This window comes from Euleptes europaea, chromosome 5 (genome assembly GCF_029931775.1).
Source record: "Euleptes europaea isolate rEulEur1 chromosome 5, rEulEur1.hap1, whole genome shotgun sequence".
In the NCBI taxonomy this organism is placed as follows: Eukaryota; Metazoa; Chordata; class Lepidosauria; order Squamata; family Sphaerodactylidae; genus Euleptes; species Euleptes europaea.
This window is the reverse complement of record NC_079316.1, coordinates 93240279-93261640: the sequence shown is the minus strand read 5'-3', so window position 1 is coordinate 93261640 and position 21362 is coordinate 93240279. Positions and strand designations below refer to the sequence as shown.

Here is a 21362-nt window from a genome sequence, read left to right as displayed (position 1 = left end):
GTGAGATAAGCCTGCAAAATCATGGCGCAGCCCTATAGAACTCTATGGGGAGTTCCACTGGGGACTTTTTTGAAAAATACTTTTTAATTTCTTTTTCGACTTGCTGCCCTGGCAGCAAGCTGCTCTGGAGGTGGCCCAGCTATGCCGCATCCAGCTGCCACCTAACCACCCCCTCCCTTCAGGAATGGGCTGTTATTCAACCAAAAATTATATTCAAGATATACTGGACACCACCGCGACTCTTTAGCAAAGTTGAGTAAAGTGACTAATTGCTGGCATTGTAACTCACTGGATGCATCCCTTAAACATATGCTTTGGGTGTGTCCAGTCATTCAGTTTTTCTAGGAAGAAGTTATTATTCGTATTAATCTTATATTAGAATGTTCATTGATTTTTGAGGATGTTTATGTACTTTTAAACTATTTGCCTTTCTCTTGGAGGCTAGCAGATGGTCAACTAAAATGAACTCTCCATGCCCTTATTACAGCTAAAAGACTCATGAATTCCTCAGGACATGAGGTGGGTCAAGACATCCTGAATTCACCATGATGTCCTGAAGAATTTTCCTTGCTCTTTTTAAACATTATTTTTAATGGGAACATCCAGCGTGAAGAGGAGTTCTATTGAACTCAAAAGCTCACAAAGTGATGTGTCATTTGTTTGGTCCTAATAAAATGTATGATGTGGATTGCATTCTCTCTTCTTCTTTTTTTTAAACTGTTGGACCCACTAACAACTTTTTTCGAGGCTCAACAAACAGGCATCTAAAAATAAATGTAAAAGAAACAAGAGCCTGCCTCAAGCATGGAGGAGGGGTGAAAACTCATAGTGAATTCAGAACAAGGTTGCCAACTCTTGAGCTGAGACATTCCTGTAGATTTGGAGGCCGATCCTGGGGAGGGTGGGGTTTGGGGAGGGAAGGGACCTCAGCAGGGTCTAATGCCATATTGTCCACCCTCCAAACCAGCCATTTTCTCCAGGGGAACTGATCTCTGTAGCCTGAAAATCAGTTGTAATTCTGAGAGCTCCTGGAGGTTGGCAAAAAAGTTACATGTAAACTTTGAGGAGGGTATTTACATAATTCATCTGGATTTGCCAGCCTTTGTATGTGACTGTCAGCATTCCCCAAATTTTTGACATTCATTGCACTATAACATGTGGAAATGTTTCTCTGAGTCTGATCATTTATAGAATGCTCCAGGTCCATATCTACATCGGCATTTGGGGGCAATACTCCTTTAGAAATATTCTATGCCCCTTTTCTGAACTCCCAGGTTTCATTTTTAAACAAGTAAGTCACTCGCCCTTTTTTTGTTCTAGAGATATAAGGGAAAATGTGTGTGCAATTTTGTGCCAAATTGTTTGGGAAGGAACTGCAGAGGGGAAAGTGTAGAACAGCAGGAGGTGAGTCAGTTAACTCCTTGCTGACCAGATTCATTCTCACCTGCTCTATTCCATACCCTTTTCTCTCTGAGCCCTTTGCTTCTTTCTTGTCTGTCTCCTTTTTGTTGTCTGCAGTAACAAGTGAGAACAATTGGGCATAAAACGGGTGTCATATTTATTGGGATTGTTTCTTCTTGTTGCCATGGGGTATTTGGTTCAGGGGAAATATGGGATGTTATAGTATACCCCAATCTCATCAGATCTTGGAAGCTAAGCAAGGTCAGCACTTGGGAGACCACCAAGGAAGACTTTGCAAAGAAAGGCCATTTCTGCTTAATCATTTGCCTTGAAAACCTTATGAAGTCACTTTAAGTCAGCTGCAACTTGATGGCATTTACACAGAGACATTTGTTTCAGGAGTAGGAAGGGCCTTGGAAGGGGAGAAGGAGCAGAAGAACAAATGTCCAGTTTCACTCAGCCTGGCATTTTCATTTGTTGGATGCAAAAAGCCAGACCCCGTTCAATGGCACAGACCCACCAAGAACAGGGATGACTCAGGTTATTTCTTTAGAAGCAAGAGGTAATTTATTATGCCTGCAGGAAGAGTCTGTCTCATGACAGCCAATAACACTCTTCAAAGACACCATACATCACATGAGAGTATTTATACACTTCTGATTTCTTTGTCTACCTGTCTCTTGGTGCATGCCCCACAAGCTCACGTGGGCTTCATGACGTCACCTTACCAATTAGCTTAATTGGTGCAACTATCTTTATTTTTATGCCAACCTCTATAACTGGCCAGATTCCCGGTTTCGCTCACCCTGCTAGAGATAACACACATGAAAGAGATATACCTTATACCTTCTAATTCCATTTTGGCATGCCCTTCCCAATTAACTGTCCTCTTGGCATGTTTTCGTCCTGCTGAAGAGCTCTGATCTAATCCTTGGAATGGTTTTTAAACTTCTGTCTTACCTAATGAACTTTTGCACTCTTGCTGAGTTCTTCTACTTCGAGGAGAGTCAGATCCCTCCTGGCCTAGACATTTAAAGCTTATACATACATCCCTTTAAGTGCTTCAGTGAAGTGTTTTCTATACATTTCTAGCTTACTTCAGTGAAATGGTACTATTATATGGTGATATCTTTAATAATATGTGTGCTCATAAAATCCGAATAAGATACCTTCCCTATAAGCTAAGATTTCAGCTTGTGTGCTCATAGCATGTCTTTCCTAGAATTTTAGCTTGTGCTTACCAGATTCTAGCTTATGTGCTTAACTGTTGTGATACAGTGTAAGTCAAACAAATTGAGATTTTACACTTCCTTCACATTTAACCATTAACCGCAAGCCACACACTGATGTAGCTTGCCTTTGTGAATGTGTTCCTCCAAGCATGTACAGAATACCTTTTACTCAGCAAGCATTGTCAAACTCCTGTCCTTACCCCTCCCATCTGGTATTAGGGCTAAACAAAGTATAATGCCCAGACAAGCCCAGAACCTCTCACTACAGAAAATAAGAGTACTTCACAGCAGAAGACCAAAAAGCTGAAGGGCCACAGTATCGAGGCGATCTTATACCCTAACACCCCCCCCCCCCAGTACAGAAAAAGAAAGTTTTTGGGAGGACCTAGGTACATTTGAAAGTCAAAGTGGCAAACACTCTGGGGATATGTAGCATGCTTCCCTGTCTCTCTGTACTAACTCCACACATTTGTCTACCTAGTAATAGAGGATGAATTTCTAGGTTGTGTGAAACTGCCTCTAACAATGTTAAGGCTTTATTTTTAAAAGAGTGAAATGTTACCTATAAGTCAGTATGAGACTGTATTGTATTGTAAATAGAATATCAGTCTGTGGTAGCATTGCCAGTCCCACTCCAGTAAATGCCAGGAGATTTTGGGGGCAGTCACTGCCAGGATGGCACTTCTAAGTGATGTTCTAGGAATTCCCCCCATCTCTATGGTAAATTCCACAGAGACTGGGGTGATTCCTACAGCTTCACCATTCCTCATCCATTTTTTTTCTCCTGCCACTAAAATTAGTGAGGGTGGAGGACTGAGGGCAGGGGTGGGAGATTGCCCACTGCCACTGGGCAAACAGCTCCCATAGTAAGTGGCCACCCTAAATTACTGGGCCTAGGATTTAAACTCCAGTTCAGCATAAATTAATAAAACAAACTTTAAGGCTATGAAATTTACTTAGGCCATTTAAGCTTGGTAATTAGCAGCGCATTCCAGGCTGCAGTGTCCCGCAGCTTTTATTTGAATTTTTCATGCTGAACCGTCATTTAGGAAGTGACTGCGAAGCCGGTGCATACCTGCTTCACATTTCTTAAGAGCCCCTTTAATGCAACCTTTTGTGTTTGCTCCACCCCCGCCACAAAGAATCCCCTCAAGGAAGCATGCAAAATTCACAGCTGTGCGTTAGCTATGCAAACGGAGGTTGCTAATGGAAGGATGAAGGAGCAGGTGAGTGTGTGGGGGGGTGGAATTTCTCCTTTTGCGTCTTGACCATGAATAAGCATTTTAAAGGTCGCATTTTTAAAAAGAGCTTTGAGCGAGCATCAAAATTGACCCTGCATAAATGGCCTTAGGCTTTTGCTGCTTCAAATTATTATGTCTCTTTTCCTTGGTTGGCCAGAACTCTGGTCTTGGCCCTAACAGATTTTGGAGCTTATTTAGGCTTGCCAACCTCCAGGTGGTGGCTAATCTCCTGTTCAAGAATAAATATCTCCACACGCAGCCACTTATAATTCTTTTGTTATTTTTATGCTTTTCTCATGCCTTCATTTATAAACAGTACCAGTTAGCAGTGTTATCATAACACGGTCTACAAATCATAAACAATCTTATACAATAAACAAGACAGAATTGAAATGCTGTCCACAAGAAATCTCACATGTCCGTTCCACAAAAAGGAATCGTGCCGATGCTGTGAGCTTCCGTGTCGTATTGCACTGTTTCTACAAGTCAGCTGCTCTCTGCTGACCAATGGGATTCCTCTTTTCCAAGCTGTCTCGCAGTTTCTTCTCAAAGTCGCCGCGGTAAAAATAAAATCGCCCAATGTGATTTTAACAATATATGACAAGCAACCGGTTATGCCTTGTTTCGCTGGTGCCCGCTTCCTCAGATATATATAACTTCATCCGATCACAATTTTGTGATTCCAAGTTCCTTGTAAGATCAGTTCACCTGGAGAAAATGGCCGCTTTGGCAATTGGACTCTATGGCATTGAAGTCCCTCCCCAAACCCCGCCCTCCTCAGGCTCCGCCTCCAAAATAACCCACCAGTGGCGAAGAGGGACCTGGCAACCCTAAGCTCATTATCAGGCTGAAATTTCGGATTTGAGGGCTCACTTGCAAGGAGCAGGACCTCTATCTAACCCCACACTCTTCATGGCTCCTTTTAAGACTTGTGTGGTAACTACTATGCATGCCAGCTTGTGTGGTAACCACTGAGCTTGTAAATTGGAGATGGGAGGCTGCTTGACTACATTTTAGCATGAGCACATAGTGAATTACTATGTTATTTTTTAAAAAATCTGGTAAACCCATCTCTTTAAAGCCACAAGACTGTTTGTATATTCATAGATGCCATATTAGTAGTACTATTAATAATTCAAGGTGGCATCACCAGGTCCCACCCCATGATGTCACTGGATATGGTATTCGCAGGCTCCACCCAATGATTCTCAGAGCTTGGAGTGAAGGGGATCTGGCAGCCCTATTCTCCTAGTTTACGGTTATGCCCTCACCATAACATTTCTGGCTATGAGTCAGGAGGAGAATTGCCTTCTGGAGATCTGGATCTGTTTTATACTAGGATCCAGCCTTCAATCACATTAACTGGCTCTCAGCAAATGACACAGACGATATTCTACTGAAGTATATTCCATACAAATCATTCCAGGAGGCTTTCCATTAATGCAACATATTACGTCAGAGCTGGCCCGGTGAGACAGAATATCATGCTAGACAGACTATGAGTGTAACCTAGTAAGTCTGATCTTAGGATCTTATACATTTCCTCCATTGGCTTGTATGTGACCCATATTTGCCACCTCTATTCAGAGGTGCCTGCATTTTTTCCAAACTACTTAGCCCACCTCTGTTAGGTTAATTTTACTTTGGCTTGGCAACTCGCCGCTCTCCAGTGAGCGTTAAGAGGATTTGAAACTCTATAAACAGGCTGTTTGTCATGAGTTTCCTATGAGTGCACTCTGACACACATAGAGGAGTAACTAAGAGAAGCACATTCTAATATTGCTTTGTTTGAGATCTTCTACCCTGAAGACTCCTATTCATAGTCAGAGCTCAATCTCAAAGTCTTACTCAGAAGTAAGCTGGGGTGAAAATAAACTGGTATGGGTAAGAAATTGACCGGAGTGGCACCTCCCATCTACTGTTCTGAGGCTCCTGAGAGAGACAGTACTAGTAAGAAATTTACCAATGTCATCCTAATTTACACCTTCTAAGCCCCGTGGCACAGAGTGGTAAGCTGCAGTACTGTAGTCAAAAGCACTGCTCACAACCTGAGTTCGATCCTTACAGGAGTCAGTTTCAGGTAGTCGGCTCAAGGTTGACTCAGCCTTCCATCCTTCCAAGGTCGGTAAAATTAGTACCCAGCTTGCTGGGGGTAAAGGGGAGATGACTGGGGAAGGCACTGGCAAACCACCCCATAAATAAAGTCTGCCTAGGAAACGTCGGGATGTGACGTCACCCCATGGGTCAGGAATGATTCTGTGCTTGCACAAGGGACCTTTACCTTTTACTTAAGCCCATTGACCTCTCAAAGGCCTTGGAAATAACTCTGCTTAGGAAGGTACTGCAAGTTACTTTCATATTGGGAGTAAGACTCACTGAGTTTAATGGGACTGCCTTACTCATAGGATTATAGCTGCAATTGCCATCTAGATAGTTTTCTTCAAGTTCTTTTTGATTTATTTGAGTTCAACTACATTACCCTGACATCAACTTGGTAGAACATATGTTTTATAAGCAGAAGGTCCAAGTTCTGAAATATCTCTGTGATAGCTACTAGGAGTGCCAGATTATACTAGAGGGACTGGTAGTCTTGCCAAGTACAAAATGACGGTTTTTATGTGCATATATAGAATATTCTTTGCAATTCAGAAATATAGAGGTTCTTCCGACAGCCTTTTGCACAACCTTAACACAAATTGTTTGAATTATAATCAAAGTTGCTAGCATTTTTAAAAGATTAGTTAATGGCATCCCTTCATCTCTATAAATCCCCATCTGTTTCTTGTGTTTGAAGAAAACAAATTCTCCATAATAAAAATATTCTAAAAATTATTGCACCATGGTTATCACCCACACACACATCTGGCAAAGTTTTAGTTACCTTATGGTATATCTTTGCCCAAGTTGGCAGAATGATGTCAAAGATGAATTGGGCCATGGGGATTTAGCAATGGAAATGCTGGATGGAATTCAAGTGACAGAACTGTCAAATCCGTCCATGGTAGGAATTCCATTTAATGGATGGAGAGAGTATTTGTGCTTTAGCTGTGTAAATGAGTCCCAATGTGAAATGTGTCCTAATGTGCAATAAACCCTTTGTACCAAGACTGTATCCTTGGAATGTACAATATGACTATTGGAAGAATAAAATGTTCATAATGATTTTCATGGAATGGATGGCCCAGGCTAGCCTGATCTCGTCAGATCTCAGAAGCTAAGCAAGGTCTACCCTGGCAAGTATTTGGATGGGAGACCTTCAAGGAATACCAGGGTCATGACGCAGAGGCAGGCAATGGCAAACTGACTCTGAACATTTCTTGCCTTGAAAATCCCACCAGGGGTTGCCATAAGTCTGATGGCAAAAAATATATATTACACAATTCTGCAATTCAAGTAAACAATAATATCATAGATTCTTATGCGCGCTCATTTTTTGACAGCAGAAAAGTGGTAGAAACATGGTCAGGGTTATAAAAACTGAAATGGGCATGAATTAGTTTCCTTGTTCTTTTATGTTTAAAATGTTGATGCAAGGAAATAATTATTAGAGAATATTTGGCACTGGTAAAATTTAAGAGTCTGTTTACTTTCTCCGATTAATGTTAAAGAGCATGAAGTGGAAGCACTATGTAAAGGTTAAAAATATTTTTAAAACATTAAAATAGCACAATGGTATTTCCTAAGGCTGACATCTGTAACCACAACCAAACACATTTCGGCCTTTTGGGCCTTCATCAGTGGTTAATTAAAACCCATGTTAAGCCTCACACATTTACAGAAATAAATAAATAAATACATATACAAACAGTTCAAACCCAACCAGGCATGTGTATAGGTTGTAAAATCTATTGCAATTACTCAAAACATCTGGTCAGATTAGTTCTAGTTGTGATACTGGTTAGTATATGTCTCTCATATACCATGTGTGCAGGTATCAACCTAGTAGAGCACTACCATGCCCACGCTGGCACCCCCTTACCATACACTGCCCCCCCCCAAGATCCAGCCCTGTTCCTGACACCTATACCAAGTGTTTTTTAGAAAGTAGACAGGACCAAGTGGTGCTTTTGCCCAGCAGGGCGTCTGATTAGCCACTGGAGATCTGATTAGCTGTGCAGATTTTTTAAAAGTTGCTTCAGTAGCAGGTACCATCACAGGATCTTCATTCTGTGACTGAAGGCAAACTGTGTGTAGGCAAGAATATATATTTTAAACACTATATTCATTTTAAAAGGCACCCTGTTAAACAGAGTTCTGCTTGGGAAATTTTCCTCCCTCTCTCATAATCCTAGAACTCATGGTCACACAATTAAATCAATTAAATTGTAATTTACTAATTTTTATGCACACACAGATATACTTTTTATCCAATTTGAATTGATAAACTGCTATTGGTAAAATCTTTAGCACCCCAGTTAGCATGGCCAACTTAAAAGGCTACCCAATGGGCTTGCTGGCATTTGGGTGATCCCACACCGGTTCCAAGCACAGAGTGACAGCCAAGCTGCTCCTGGCTCATCCTTGTCCACAAACCAAAGTTGTATCAAGAGCAGCTACTATCACAAAGTATGGTCTGCAGCAGAAGAGCAAAAAGTCATGGCATGGTGCTTAAATGGAATGAGACCAACTGCGCCAGAACTTAAAAAGACTCACCAAAAGATTGCTTTGCCCGTTGTACCATGATAAAGTGGCACAGACACCGGCACAGGATCACGCCGGCTCTTATGGAGCTCCCCCGCTTTAGGATTGCCCGGTTAGTCTCTTCTCATGCCCCCTCTCTTTCCTGGGAATAAGACCCATTGAATAGTTCTGAGTGGGAGTCACTGCTGGTCTTCTTCGTTAAATGCATACTTTAAATAATAGCACTCCAGTTTTAAAGCATTTAATATCTTCCTTGTTTTACTACAACTTGTAACTCTCAAGGAAATTCTCCCAAGATTAATTTAAAAGAATCCAGGAATAATTTGGACTGGCCACAACAGGTATTCAGTATCAAGGACTTTTGTGTTTTCCATGATTCCATGCATGTGCAAAAAATTTGGCCACAGAGATCAGTGTCCCACAAATCTCATATTTCAGTCACACAAACACAAATGTGCATGCACACATGCAAGTTATTCCTCATGGCCGCAAAGGTAGCTTGAACGTGTATGGGAAATCTTCAAAACGCAGTTCACTTGTAATTTTTGTTTCTATGTGAATGCCTTTGGAATTATAACTGAGAGCCAGGACAGTTTTTGAACAAATTATGTAGATGATCATGAAATATCATCTGTAGAAATCTGTGAAAATCACTCAAAAACTCACCCAAATATTATGTCAGAAGTGGCCAGAGTGCAGCCACCGTTTTTACACTGCTTCTCTTACATTTTTGTACATCCAAGAGAGTAATATTAAACGTAAACAATAGTAGTATTAGGAAAGTATACGAAGCTGAATACAGAACACTACCAGCGCATTCCTGAAAGGAATGCCCGCACCGGGTTTAGGAGGCAAATTAGCGGCGTTGCCTCCTAAAGTTTCGGCAGTGCCGAAACCTCTGCCTGGTGCCAAAAACACGTGCAACCATCATAGGGAGATACGCCAGCTAAAAGCTAAAAGCCGGCGTATCTTAACAAAAATAAAAAGGGGCGTTCCCAAGCCAAAAGTGCTTGGGAGGCCTGTGCCGGCAGCCAGTGGCCGGCGGGAGGTGGCAGCGGTCGGGGAGCAGTGCCCGGCCCTGCACGCTGGCGCTGGGGCCACTCACGCCGACGTGCGCCTTCTGGGTGCCAGCGGTGTGGGCCCCTGCGCCGGTGGAGGCCGTAGTCGGCCTCCTAAGGGCTTTGGGCCCATTTTTCAGGAATGGGCCCTACCTTGATTCCATTTTTCTAATAAGCTAGTAGGTTCCAGTACTCTGTATGAAATATCACCCGTTATTGTTTATAATAAAAGACAACAGGGTACTTGTCCTGTTATTCAGTTTCATTTGCTTAAGGCAGGGGTCGGCAAACTCATTAGTCAAAAGAGCCAAATATCAACAGTACAACGATTGAGATTTCTTTTGAGAGACAAATTTCTTAAACTATATAGGTAGGTACACTGTTTATTAACTTAATAAACTTTAATTAAAGTTTTAAGTCTTAATTAAACTATAGGTACACTGAATAAAACTTGATATCATACTTAATAGTGATCTTATTTATTGATAAAAATTAAATTGTAAGTCCCTGCCATTTCCCCTTCCCCGTCCGGAGTCCTTGTCTGGAGGCCTGGTCTACAGCCATAAAAGCCTATTGGTAGACCTGGCCTCTGGCTGAGTCCCATTGGGAGGCCTGTCTACCCATTGGCTTTCTTGGCAGTAGACCTGGCCTCCAGAGGCCCATAGAAGCCAATTGGTAGACCTGGCCTCTGAAGGGGGACTTTTCCCCCTCCTCGGAGTCCAGGTCTACCGCCAAGAAAGCCAGTGGGTAGACATGGCCTCCCAATGGGACTCAGCCGGAGGCCAGGTCTACCAAAGGAAGCCCGCCCCGCCCAAAAGCTGATAGGCGGGCGGGGGGGCAGGAACCGCCGAGCCGCCCACCCAGCAATCGCACGGCTAGAGGGGAGGGGAGGCTTTAGCCTCCCAGCCATTGAGGGCAAGGGAAAGGGGGACCCAGCCATTCTCCACGGTGGGGGGGGGAGAGACAGCGCGCCCGCTTGCCTGCTCTCTCACGCTCGCCGGCTCCGCAGCCCGGCTGCTGGCGCGAGCGGGCACGAGAGCAGGGGCTCCAAACCAAGTTCGGAGAGCCGCACTCAACGGGCCAAAGAGCCGCATGCGGCTCGGGAGCCGCAGTTTGCAGACCCTGGCTTAAGGCAACTGGGCAGCTGTTTTACTGTTGCAGGTTGTCAATTTGTTCACCTTGTGACAAATGGCACTCTTGTTTTACAGGTGGTACTGTGAAGGGAAAGAGCTCGAAAACTCACCAGATATTCACATCATCAAGTCAGGAAACCTCCATTCACTGGTCATTGTTGAAGCTTTTGAAGAAGACACCGGGCGTTATTCTTGCTTTGCTTCTAATATCTATGGAACAGATTCAACTTCTGCAGAAATTTATGTAGAAGGTAAGGGCAGAACCCTCTGAAACAGAAGCTATGTGATAACCATCAACAGTTGTACTCTGTTATGATCTAAAAAGATGTTGGTGATCAGAGGGTATGGTGGAACATGGAACAGCTCTCTTTGATAGGTGCAGATGCTTCAACTTATTTCTTCAACATAATAGCATCTGTGTACAGATGGAAAATGTCTGGACAGTTTAAAACCACCTTGGGGGGGGGGGTTCTGCTTTAGGATTTTTGATTTTTTAATGAAAATTTTGGGAAATTCTCATCAAACTTAAATTTATATTACCACATGAACAGCATGAAATGCATAACTTAGCATATAAAATTGAACTGTTTGGCAAATTTATGGCATTTACAGCCCATTCCTGAAACAACGGTGTGCGGACTCGGCAGGGAAGAGGCTGGCGACATGGAGAGGCCACACCAGTGGAGGTGGGAGGTGGGGTCCCGTGGCTCTCTGCCGCCGGTGGGCCTGGCCTTGCCGCCAGCGTAAGTGCATGTAATCACACAATTACATGCTCTTACGCTGGCGGCGAGGTCACGCCGCCTCCTATGGACTTTCAGCCCATTTTTCAGGAATGGTCTGTTAGAAGTCTAAAACACCTTGCTGTGCAATTGTATGCAAAGTTACAGTGCAATCCATTCTAAGCCCCTTGATTTCAAGCAAATAAATAAATACAGTGCCATGTTAAGTGACTTTTGGTTTTTCACAGGAGCCTCATCTTCTGAATCTGAAAGCGACACCAGCAAAGAAGAAATGGATCAGTAAGTGTTGTATGAATGGCAGTCTTCTAAACTGCCTGTAAAATAATTTCCTTCTCATAGTACAGATCGAGTGTATTGTGTTTTATCTTCTCAGTGGAGGAAGAGGAGAAGAGTCAGAAATACATCTCTTCCAGTGGGGTGAGCTTCATGTTTTAGAAGGCCCTGGGGCAAAATGACCTCCAGTGGATGCCCTTCTCCAGGATCAGTTCTAGGTTTTTGGGGGCCCTGGCAGAAAATGCCCAGGGCCCCCTTACGCCCTTTTTTCCACTCCCACATCCGCATGCCCTCACCTGCCCATGTATCCTGCATGCAAGCCCTCACTCAGTTGCCTGCCCTGCTCAGTTGCCTGCATCACCTGCAGATAGGGTTGCCAACCTTCAGGTGCTAGCTGGAGATCTCCTGCTATTACAACTGATCTCCAGCTGATAGAGATCAGTTCCCTTGGAGAGAATGGCTGCTTTGGCAAGTGGACTCTATGGCATTTAAGTACCTCCCCTCCCCAAACCCTGCCCTCTTCAGGCTCCACCCCACAATCTCCAGGTGTTTCCCAACCTGGAGCTGGTGACCCTACCTGAGCACCTTTTCCCCATCAGCACTGGCCAATGTAGGAAGCTGGGAGGGTTGCTGCCTTTGCCAGCAGGAGAGACACCACTGTGTGCCACCCACATTCCCTTCCTCGGTGAGTCTGGGCAGCTGGGAACAAGGGTACAGAAGCAGTCATAGTTCTATACCAGATTGGTGTGTGAGCAATTTTCCATGTTGCAAGACCCAAGGTTTGAATTAAGAGCTTACATCAGGCCACATAAGATATAAGGTAAAAAATACCTCATAAGGTTCACTTCCAGATGTGTTTTTAATAATCATGTTGTATATTTATGACCACTGAGGAAGGCCTATTCAGACCGAAATGCATATGGTTCTCTATTGGTCATTTATACTGAATGTATATGAACTGTGTATGAGATTTTTGCAATTGATGTTTTTATATGAAGCTTGCATTCCAGGCCCTGTGCTTTTAACAAATGTATAGCGTATACCTTGTAATAAATATAATTATTTTGTTATAGTTTATAGTTTCCAGCACAACCTTTAAGGCTCCCTGTAATTTCCTGGTTGAGTCCCCCCCCCCTTTTGTTGTTGTTGTTGTCCCATGTTTCTGCCAGCCCTGCGTTCTGAACATACACGTGCCCACCCATACAGAGACCCTCCTCCCCTCCTGATGTAGACAACAGTATGTGGCTTCTTCGCATCCCTTCAGGTCTTGTCACTGCCAGCAGGCTCATGAAAGGGCCCATATGCTGCTCCTTCCCGTGGACTTCCCTCTCAGCAGAAATTGGGGAAATGCCTCTCCCTCCAAATCCATACATTGCCTACAGGGCAATCTTCCATTTGTTTTGGGAGGGCTGCGCAGGGAAGCAGATGAGTGCAGCCATTTTTTATCCCCACAGGGAATTGAACTCAGTGGTAGTCTCTCTTGTGACTCTGGCAGCTGCCTAACTCTGCTGGACTCTGATGCTGGTTGGTCTTTCAGTGCTGGGAGAATCCCATACTATACAGAGAGAGAAGCTGTACAGATTTTATGCAACAAATTAGAAACTATTTTGTATTTACCAAGGGTCTAGAAAACATAGTTCATATACAGTGCGTGTGTGTGTGCCGTCAAGTCACAGCTGACTTCTGGCTACCCTGTAGGGTTTTCAAGGCAAGAGACGTTCAGAGGTGCTTTGCCATTGCCTGCCTCTGCATGGGCTGAGAGAGTTCTGAGAGAACTGTGACTGGCCCAGGGTCACCTGGCAGGCTTCATGTGGTGGAGCAGGAAATCAAACCCAGTTCTCCAGAGTAGAGTCCATCACTCTTAACCACTATACCATGCTGGCTCCAGGGCTTCTCTTATGCCCTCTTTTCATACTATGGTTTATACTACTGTGAAGCAAACATCTACTGGAAGTTCCCAGGTGAAACCGAGAAGCCTGAGGGCTCAATATGGATCAGGACTTTGGCATGCAGGGAGTGGGGGCTTAAGCCTTTCTCCCCCATACCACTCCTAGTGCCATCACCACCAGGTCAGGACGGGTCCAGAGGTAGTGCCTCTGTAGCTCACTTTGGACCTTGGCAGCAGCACTGCTGTGGTGGGGGCATTCCTCTTCCCATGCTGCTCACACCAATTTGGCACCCCTAGAGATGAACAAACCCTGGGTTCCATGTGCATTGAGCCTTGGCACATACAACCAGAATGGTACCTCAGATCCTAGATCACTTGTACCAGTGCCTATGCATGCAGGCACCATCCACGTGGGACCCATGTCAGCGGTCAAGTGGGATTGAAGGGCATGCCCTGATTACCCTCTTCCAATGCATTCACTTGTACCCACATGAACAAATGAACATGACTTAGATGAAAAGCAAAAGCCAACATATCCAATGAGCCTGATTCAGTTTACCAGTTCCACACACTAGTCAGAAGCCATATCTCAAGAGAATTTGTTTCTAGAAGCTTTCCCTAAAATCAGTTCTGTGCCAATCCAATCCCCAAAAGAGAGTAAATGAAAGACAAACTGGTATATTTGTTCAATTTATGTTTCAGATATCTGTTTTCAGATGTACACATGTTTCAAGTCATAATGATGGAACACAGAACTACCATGTGGTTTATGGGAATATATTGTCAAAGGAGGGTTGGTCTCTGTGTAAATCCTTTCTCTAATTTTTTTCCAGGTATCAAAACCCACTCAATGTCTCTTCAAATGTGCTACCACCTCCTGTTAATGTTACAGTCTCACATCAAGAAGCACCCAATCCTCCACCTTCTGTGGTAAATCCTGTGTCAATACCAGTCCACCATGTAAGTTATATGAAACTTAAGGGAAAGAAACTGCTAAACTGTACAGGATGTAGCTTTACATGTCACCATCAGGAATTTGTCTTCACCTGGTGTGTTAAACCAAGGTCACCACTACAATTTTATTTTTGTTCCTGTGGGGAGTAGGGCTTTCTAAAAGGAAAAGAAAATAGGAGAAAGGCCAAGAAGAATAAGTGGGGGAGAGAAGACCCATATCCTGAGCAGCTGACAGAAGGACCACACACAATGTAGTATAGGTCAAAGCAATCTATAGGGTTGGATCCAACCAACTTTTCAACTGGTGACAATAGGAGGAAGGGAGCCCTTTTGAGCACCAAAAAAGGCTATGCTGGTGGGGGAGAGGTCAAGGGAACTTCTTGAACAAAAGGCATGTGGGGTAGGGGCTGTGGCAAGAAAGGGGATTGAGTGAAAAAGCTGGGTGGACCCAACCCAAGATCTCCTGATCAAACCAGTAAACAAGGCTCACCTAGAAGTGTCATAAATGGTGTGTCCTACTGGTACAGGGGAAGCTTCCATAGCTGGTTTCCTTGCAGTTCTGTCCCTTAGCGAAAGCTGAATCTTCCCCTGATATTGTCGAAGGCTTTCACGGTCAGAGTTCATTGGTTCTTGTAGGTTATCCGGGCTGTGCAACCGTGGTCTTGGTATTTTCTTTCCTAACGTTTCGCCCGCAGCTGTGGCAGGCATCTTCAGAGGAGTAACACTGTCCTTCAGTGTTACTCCTCTGAAGATGCCTGCCACAGCTGCGGGCGAAACGTCAGGAAAGAAAATACCAAGACCACGGTTACACAGCCCCGATAACCTACAAGAACCAATTCCCCTGATATCTTTGAGGTCACCAGTTCAAGACCCACTACAGACTCCTGAAAAAAGGAGAAAGATGTATTTACATGGTGGTAAAACAAAATTTGGTACCATCCTGAAGACTGGGTTTAAAGATGTGTTTGAGGCCTGTAAGGTACCCCTGTGGCAGAATGCATATGTATGTATGTATTCTATTAAAACATTTATATCCCGCCTTTCCCCATGGTTCAAGGTGGCTTAAAAATTGCAAGCATATCGAAGTTCACAAACCGTAAGTCCTAAAGTTGGCATTATAGTAGAAGTCATTCATAAACAATTATGCACAGTGGTTTCAAGCAACTAATAGCCCTAAGTCATCTTTAATGGAATAATGGCATATCTATGAGGCAGGGAAAGAAGCACTGGAAGAAATTACACACTATGCAGCTCCTAACAAGGTACAGTGTTGTTTCCAAATGATCTCCACTAAGCTTAAATGAACTAAGTTGGATGGGCTGTAAAAAAAAGAGTATAAATTTCCCTGTTTGCGTTTTCATTTATGCTCAGACTTATTCTTTGATGGTGAAACAAGTAAATGTGCTTAATAACTCCTTGGAGGAATTCACTGGAGGAAGAGCGGGAAACAAATCACACCCATTACCAAATTGTTTTGTGAAAAAGGATTAGTTCTGGGGGGGAGGGACAATTTAATAGCTTCAGCACTTTCTCACATTTAAGTCTTTTGACTTCTCCAGAGGTTCCATTTAAAGTGCTTGGGGTAAAGTGGGCTGATTCTGATGTAGCCTCCTCTAGAGAAACTCCATGAAATCCATATGGGCAAGAATCTGGTCTCCTACCCACTGTCTTTCCTGTAAAGTCCATACCAATTTTGCTTTCCGATGTAATGTTTTCAGTCAGATTCCTGATTGGATTTTGTTCTCTGAATGCAAAAATGTTACGTTACAGGCAGCATGGTGTTTCCGTTATGCATCCCTTAACAGCTACTGCATTTCTGTATCTTAATTTTTGCTTTTCAACCTCCAGAGTCAAAGCCCCACAAACTATTTACAAGGACTAGATGGAAGACCCATAATAGCTGCACCAGTGTTTACAAAGGTACTTTGATTTTATTACCTTTTAACAAAATGAATCATGTTATGGTTGGACCCACATTGCCACTTGGCTACTTGCCCAATTATAAACTGTCTTCCTGAAAAAAATCATACAATCAGACTCAATTTCTACAGGCATTTGCCACTACTAAAAACAAATCAGCAATTCTGAAGCATGTAATTTGGAAAATCATTGGCTATTTCTGCTCTGTAGAGTGATGTTTCCAGCATATTTACAGTGCCATCCTAAGGTTTAAAACCCTTCTAAATCCATTGAAGTCAATGGTGCTTAGAAGGGTGTAACTCTGTTTAAGATTGTGGTAGTCTTTCAAACAATCTTTTGGCTATTATAGAACTCTATTAACACAAAATATTCTAAAAGCCTTAAATCACCATTATGGTCTGTCTCTTCTAGATGCTACAGGACATATCAGCCTCTGAGGGTCAGCTGGTTGTATTTGAATGCCGAGTGAAAGGAGCCCCTTCTCCAAAGGTTGAGTGGTATAGAGAAGGGACATTGATAGAAGACTCTCCAGACTTCAGAATATTACAGAAAAGTATGCTTTATATCTGTTACAGACATACGTCTGAAAAACTCAGTGAGATTATACCTATTTCTGCCACATGCAGGCTGTAAATGTAAGCTAGAGTATTCACCGTCCCATAGTACTTTATGCTCTGACTTGACTAGTCCAGGCTTGCTTGAACTGAACAGATCTTAGACGCGAAGCAGTGTTGGCCTTGGTTAGTACTTGGATGAGAGAATACCAAGGAAGTCAATAGGCAGGCAACAGCAAACCACCTGTTTGTCTTTGCCCTGACCTTAATGGCCGAGGCTAGCCTGTCTCATCAGATCTGGGAAGCTAAGCACCAAGGAAGTCTAGAGCTGCTATGCACAGGCAGGCAACAGCAAATGTTCGTCTTTTGCCTTGAAAACCTTACAGGTTCACCATCAGTCAGTGGTGACTTGACAACACTTTCCACCACCTCTTCCTAAGACAATTCCCGTATGCCATAAAACAAAACAAAAAAAGCCGTTTCGCGGCTTTTTTTTGTTTTACTGGGGCCTTTCACCCCATAGGAAGCAGGCGCAGCACCACCATAACCAGCTGAACCGGGATAGGGAGCCTCCTAACCGGCAGCTCTTCCCCCCAGCCCGGCCCCGGAATGCCCCCCTGCGCCAGCACGACCTCTCTACGCCGTGGCCTGTGCCACGGAGAGGCTGTGCCTGCGAAGGTCCCACGGTCCCGCAGCGCTCGACTGCCAGCAGGACTGGCCTCGCCACTTACGCTGGCGGCAAGGTCATGCCGCCTCCTAAGAGGTTTCACATCGAAACCTCAGGAATGCGCCATTAACCTAGAAATCTAGTGCCATTTGTACAAGGCTACGAATATTCTGGATTAGTGCCTTGAGTTGAAACAATTAATAGGGGTAGCACTGAAGTGGACTTTGCATTCAGTCTCCTTATCAGAACCTCAGCAGTGTATTCAGAGACCAGGTATTTGAATCTAATGATTCAACATTGGGCTTCTGTACCGAAATAAAAGCAAACAATTTTTGAGATTAAAATTTAACACTAAAAACTTAAATCCAGTTCCCATCAATGCTATGATTATGGGTATTGAAGTAGCAGAACCTTCAAGAGGAGCTGTGACTGTTCTCTATGTGGACAACTATTCAGTGAATCAGCTAGAGTTGCCAACTCCGGGATGGGAAACTCCTGGAGATTTGTGGGTGGATCCTAGGGAGGGACCTCGGTGGGGTATAACGCCATAGAGTCCACCTTCCAAAGCAGCCATTTTCTCTAGGGGAATTGAGCTTTGTTGTCTGGAGATCAGTTGTGATTCCAGGAGATCTCCAGCCCCCAGCTAGAGGTTGGCCGCCCTAGAATCAGCCCAACTGTATGATTTCATGAACGAACGGTGGAAAGCTATGGGGTGCACTGAAATAAATACAGGACTGAATCGTTTTCTCTTTCTCCCTTTTAGAACCGCGGTCTATGGCTGAACCAGGTAGGAAGACTAGTTTGATAAAATAAAAGCTCAGAGGATTTTGTATGTTTGTGTGCAATTATGTGTGTGGAGAGGTTATGTTGCTGTGTATACTGCTTTCTCTTGATTGCAAACAATAAATCTTATTCACTATGTAAGTTCCATATAAACTCACCTGGGGGGAAAAAACTTGAAAGTCTGTTAACATTGACACTGAATATTTTAATTTTGGCAAGAAATAGAAAGCTTCTCTTCTGAGCTGATTTCTGATTCTTTCCCCAGCAGGGCCCGTGTCGTTGCACCCTGAGGTGGGACAGCAGCCAAGGCTCTGGGCTTCCGGGGGTGGGGGGCACTGCTGCTGCCCCACCACCTGTGCGTTTCCCCTGCTGGCCACCTTTCTCCACCTGCTTGCTTGCCCACCCACCTCCCACGCTCTCTGTCAGTGAGAGTGGGGGAAGAGGGCTTCCAGGCACTCTCGGTCCAGGGCCCCCCAAACCAGGAACCAGCCCTGTTTCCTGGGCTAGATGTGAATGAACTAGTCAGAAGTATCCCTTTGGGGTCCAACGTACACCAGGCAATGCAGAGCTGTTCTATTTTTATCCAGTTTGCCAGTTGAAGAATATTGTGTGAGACACCGGGCCATGCTAGCTATTCTCTCAGTCCTCAGCTCCCCACACCCACCCCACAAATGAAACACAAGAGTATAATTTCAAGTGTTCCACCTCTGACATATGAGAATGCTACATTAAGCATTTTTTCTCGGAGAGGTTAATCTGGACTATTGCTCAGTTTTTCAGTCTCCTCAGTACCAACATAGTAGACAATCTTCAGGCAATGTAAAGAGCACAAGGGCTTCATACAGCACAGCTTGTTCCAGGGACCTATTCTAGAATTCACTGACTTGGTAACTATGTGTCCTCCAAAATGTATTTGGTGATACTTGCTTGTATATTATGCGAGAAGGGTTCCCATACATGGGACATGAGCAAGCTACTTCTGTGACGAATGGCAAATGCCACCTGCCACAGCATGCTGAGAGAGATCTCCTCAGAGGATATATTCCTTTGCCTCACAAACACGTGGTTTGCTGTCTAGAGCACCTTAACAGGTTGAAATATCATAGTTCTCCAGCCGGTTTAAATGTGCAGTGGGTTGCAGAACTTCAAGCTGAAATATGTTTACCAAATGGTTATATGAAGTCATAGAATCACAGACATACCATTAGACAGGCTCCCTTTCCCTGTTCTGTACCTGACATTTCTCCCACATGAGGAGGATCAGGCCTGGCCTCAACCATGTTGACTTTTGAAATAAAGGATTCCAACAGCTATCGAATCACATTTGCATCCCACTTTTCCACCAAGGAGTGCAAAGATGGCGTACGTGGTTCTTCCCTCCGAGCTTCATCGCTGAGTGGAGATTTGAGCCAAACCGTTGTGCCACATTGGCTGCCACAGCAGTCCCTTCTCTTCCACCCACCCACTAATTAATATGGGGCGCAATCCCTCGCAAGTTCTTCTGCATGGGTCTCATTGAACTGAATGGAAGCGCCTGAAAAGCACCATTTATTTCAATGGGACTTTTGGAGGTGGGACTGTGCCTGAGGCCAGATCTGCCCTTCACTCACTCCATCTAATAGTTTTCAGAATTAACCCCCTGAGGCAGCCAGCACATCTCACCTCAAGGTAGAGACAACTCTGGAGAGGATATTCATTGTGCGCTTTTTCCTGTGAAGACTGCAGGATAACATCCTCACATGCCTACTACACTCCTGTCATGAGTCCGCTTATTTAATGTTTTTAATTCAGGTTTGATGTGAGGTAAAATGTGTTCTCTTTTTTCTTGGTGGTGGTGGTTTTCAGAGGAGATCTGCACGTTGGTTATTGCTGAAGTGTTTTCAGAAGATTCTGGAAGTTTTACGTGTACAGCAAGCAATAAATATGGGACGGTCTCCAGTATGGCTCAACTAACCGTAAAGGGTGAGTGAGCATTTAATCATTCCTCTATGATAAATATGGACAGGTCAGGATGTGGTCTATGCCCTCCAACATTTCACAGATGAAAATGACACTGCTTGAGCTGTTCCAAACTATTATGCATTGCTGAAAGCTTTTCCTTACACTGGCTATAAACTATATTGGTTTATTCTGACATACACTTTTGCTTGTTCTTTTGGTTTTAAAGATATATTTGAAAAATTTAAGCATTGTATGATACATCATCAGAAATTCAGCAGCTACAGGTATGAGAAATACTATAATGCTTTAGTGTTCATGAGCAGGCATTTATATACCTGGGAATGAAGTTGAACTCTGAAGAATTCTAGCAACTCACACCAGTAATATTTTAGCAAGGCATCTGCAAAACTCAAATATAGGGTCAAAAATAGAGAAAGTGGTTAATGATTGATAGGAAGCAGGAAACAAATATTGTTACTGGCAAAGAGGGACAATTGGAGTATCCAGTGATCTGCTTTCCATGTAGTGTGCAAAATATTTTGGTCGTTTATGCATGGGTACTTTCACTCATGTTCACCCCCAGTTTGTCTCCTTGTTGTTGTTCCTTGGAATTATGCATAAGTTTTCTGTCCATTAGAGATGACCTCGCGGCCAGCCCTCACAAGTCCCGGGACTTCCCATTCCTCTGTTAACCCGATTCTTTGATCTCTTCTGAGATCAGCCCAGGTGAAATCCCCATGCATAAGGCAAAGTGGGGGACATGGAAGCTTGGGGGAGTGACATTTTCCCCTAAGAACATAAGAAAACCCATGCTGGATCAGACCAAGATCCATCAAGTCCAGCAGTCTATTCACACAGTGGCCAATCAGGTGCCTCTAGGAAGCCCACAAACAAACAAACAACAAAGCAGTACTCATAGAAAGCACTACAGCCAAT

The 21362-nt window shown here is 43.8% G+C and overlaps 1 protein-coding gene across 1 annotated transcript in view; it reads left to right on the top strand.

Annotated features, from left to right (window-relative positions):
* Positions 1 to 21362, top strand: part of MYPN (myopalladin) — a 74962-nt gene that overhangs the window by 17629 nt on the left and 35971 nt on the right. The window contains exons 3-9 of the mRNA XM_056849772.1: positions 10782 to 10957; positions 11674 to 11725; positions 14441 to 14567; positions 16410 to 16481; positions 16893 to 17034; positions 18466 to 18489; positions 20331 to 20447. Coding sequence (XP_056705750.1) covers positions 10782 to 10957; positions 11674 to 11725; positions 14441 to 14567; positions 16410 to 16481; positions 16893 to 17034; positions 18466 to 18489; positions 20331 to 20447 — 710 coding nt within the window. The remainder of the gene's footprint in view (positions 1 to 10781; positions 10958 to 11673; positions 11726 to 14440; positions 14568 to 16409; positions 16482 to 16892; positions 17035 to 18465; positions 18490 to 20330; positions 20448 to 21362) is intronic.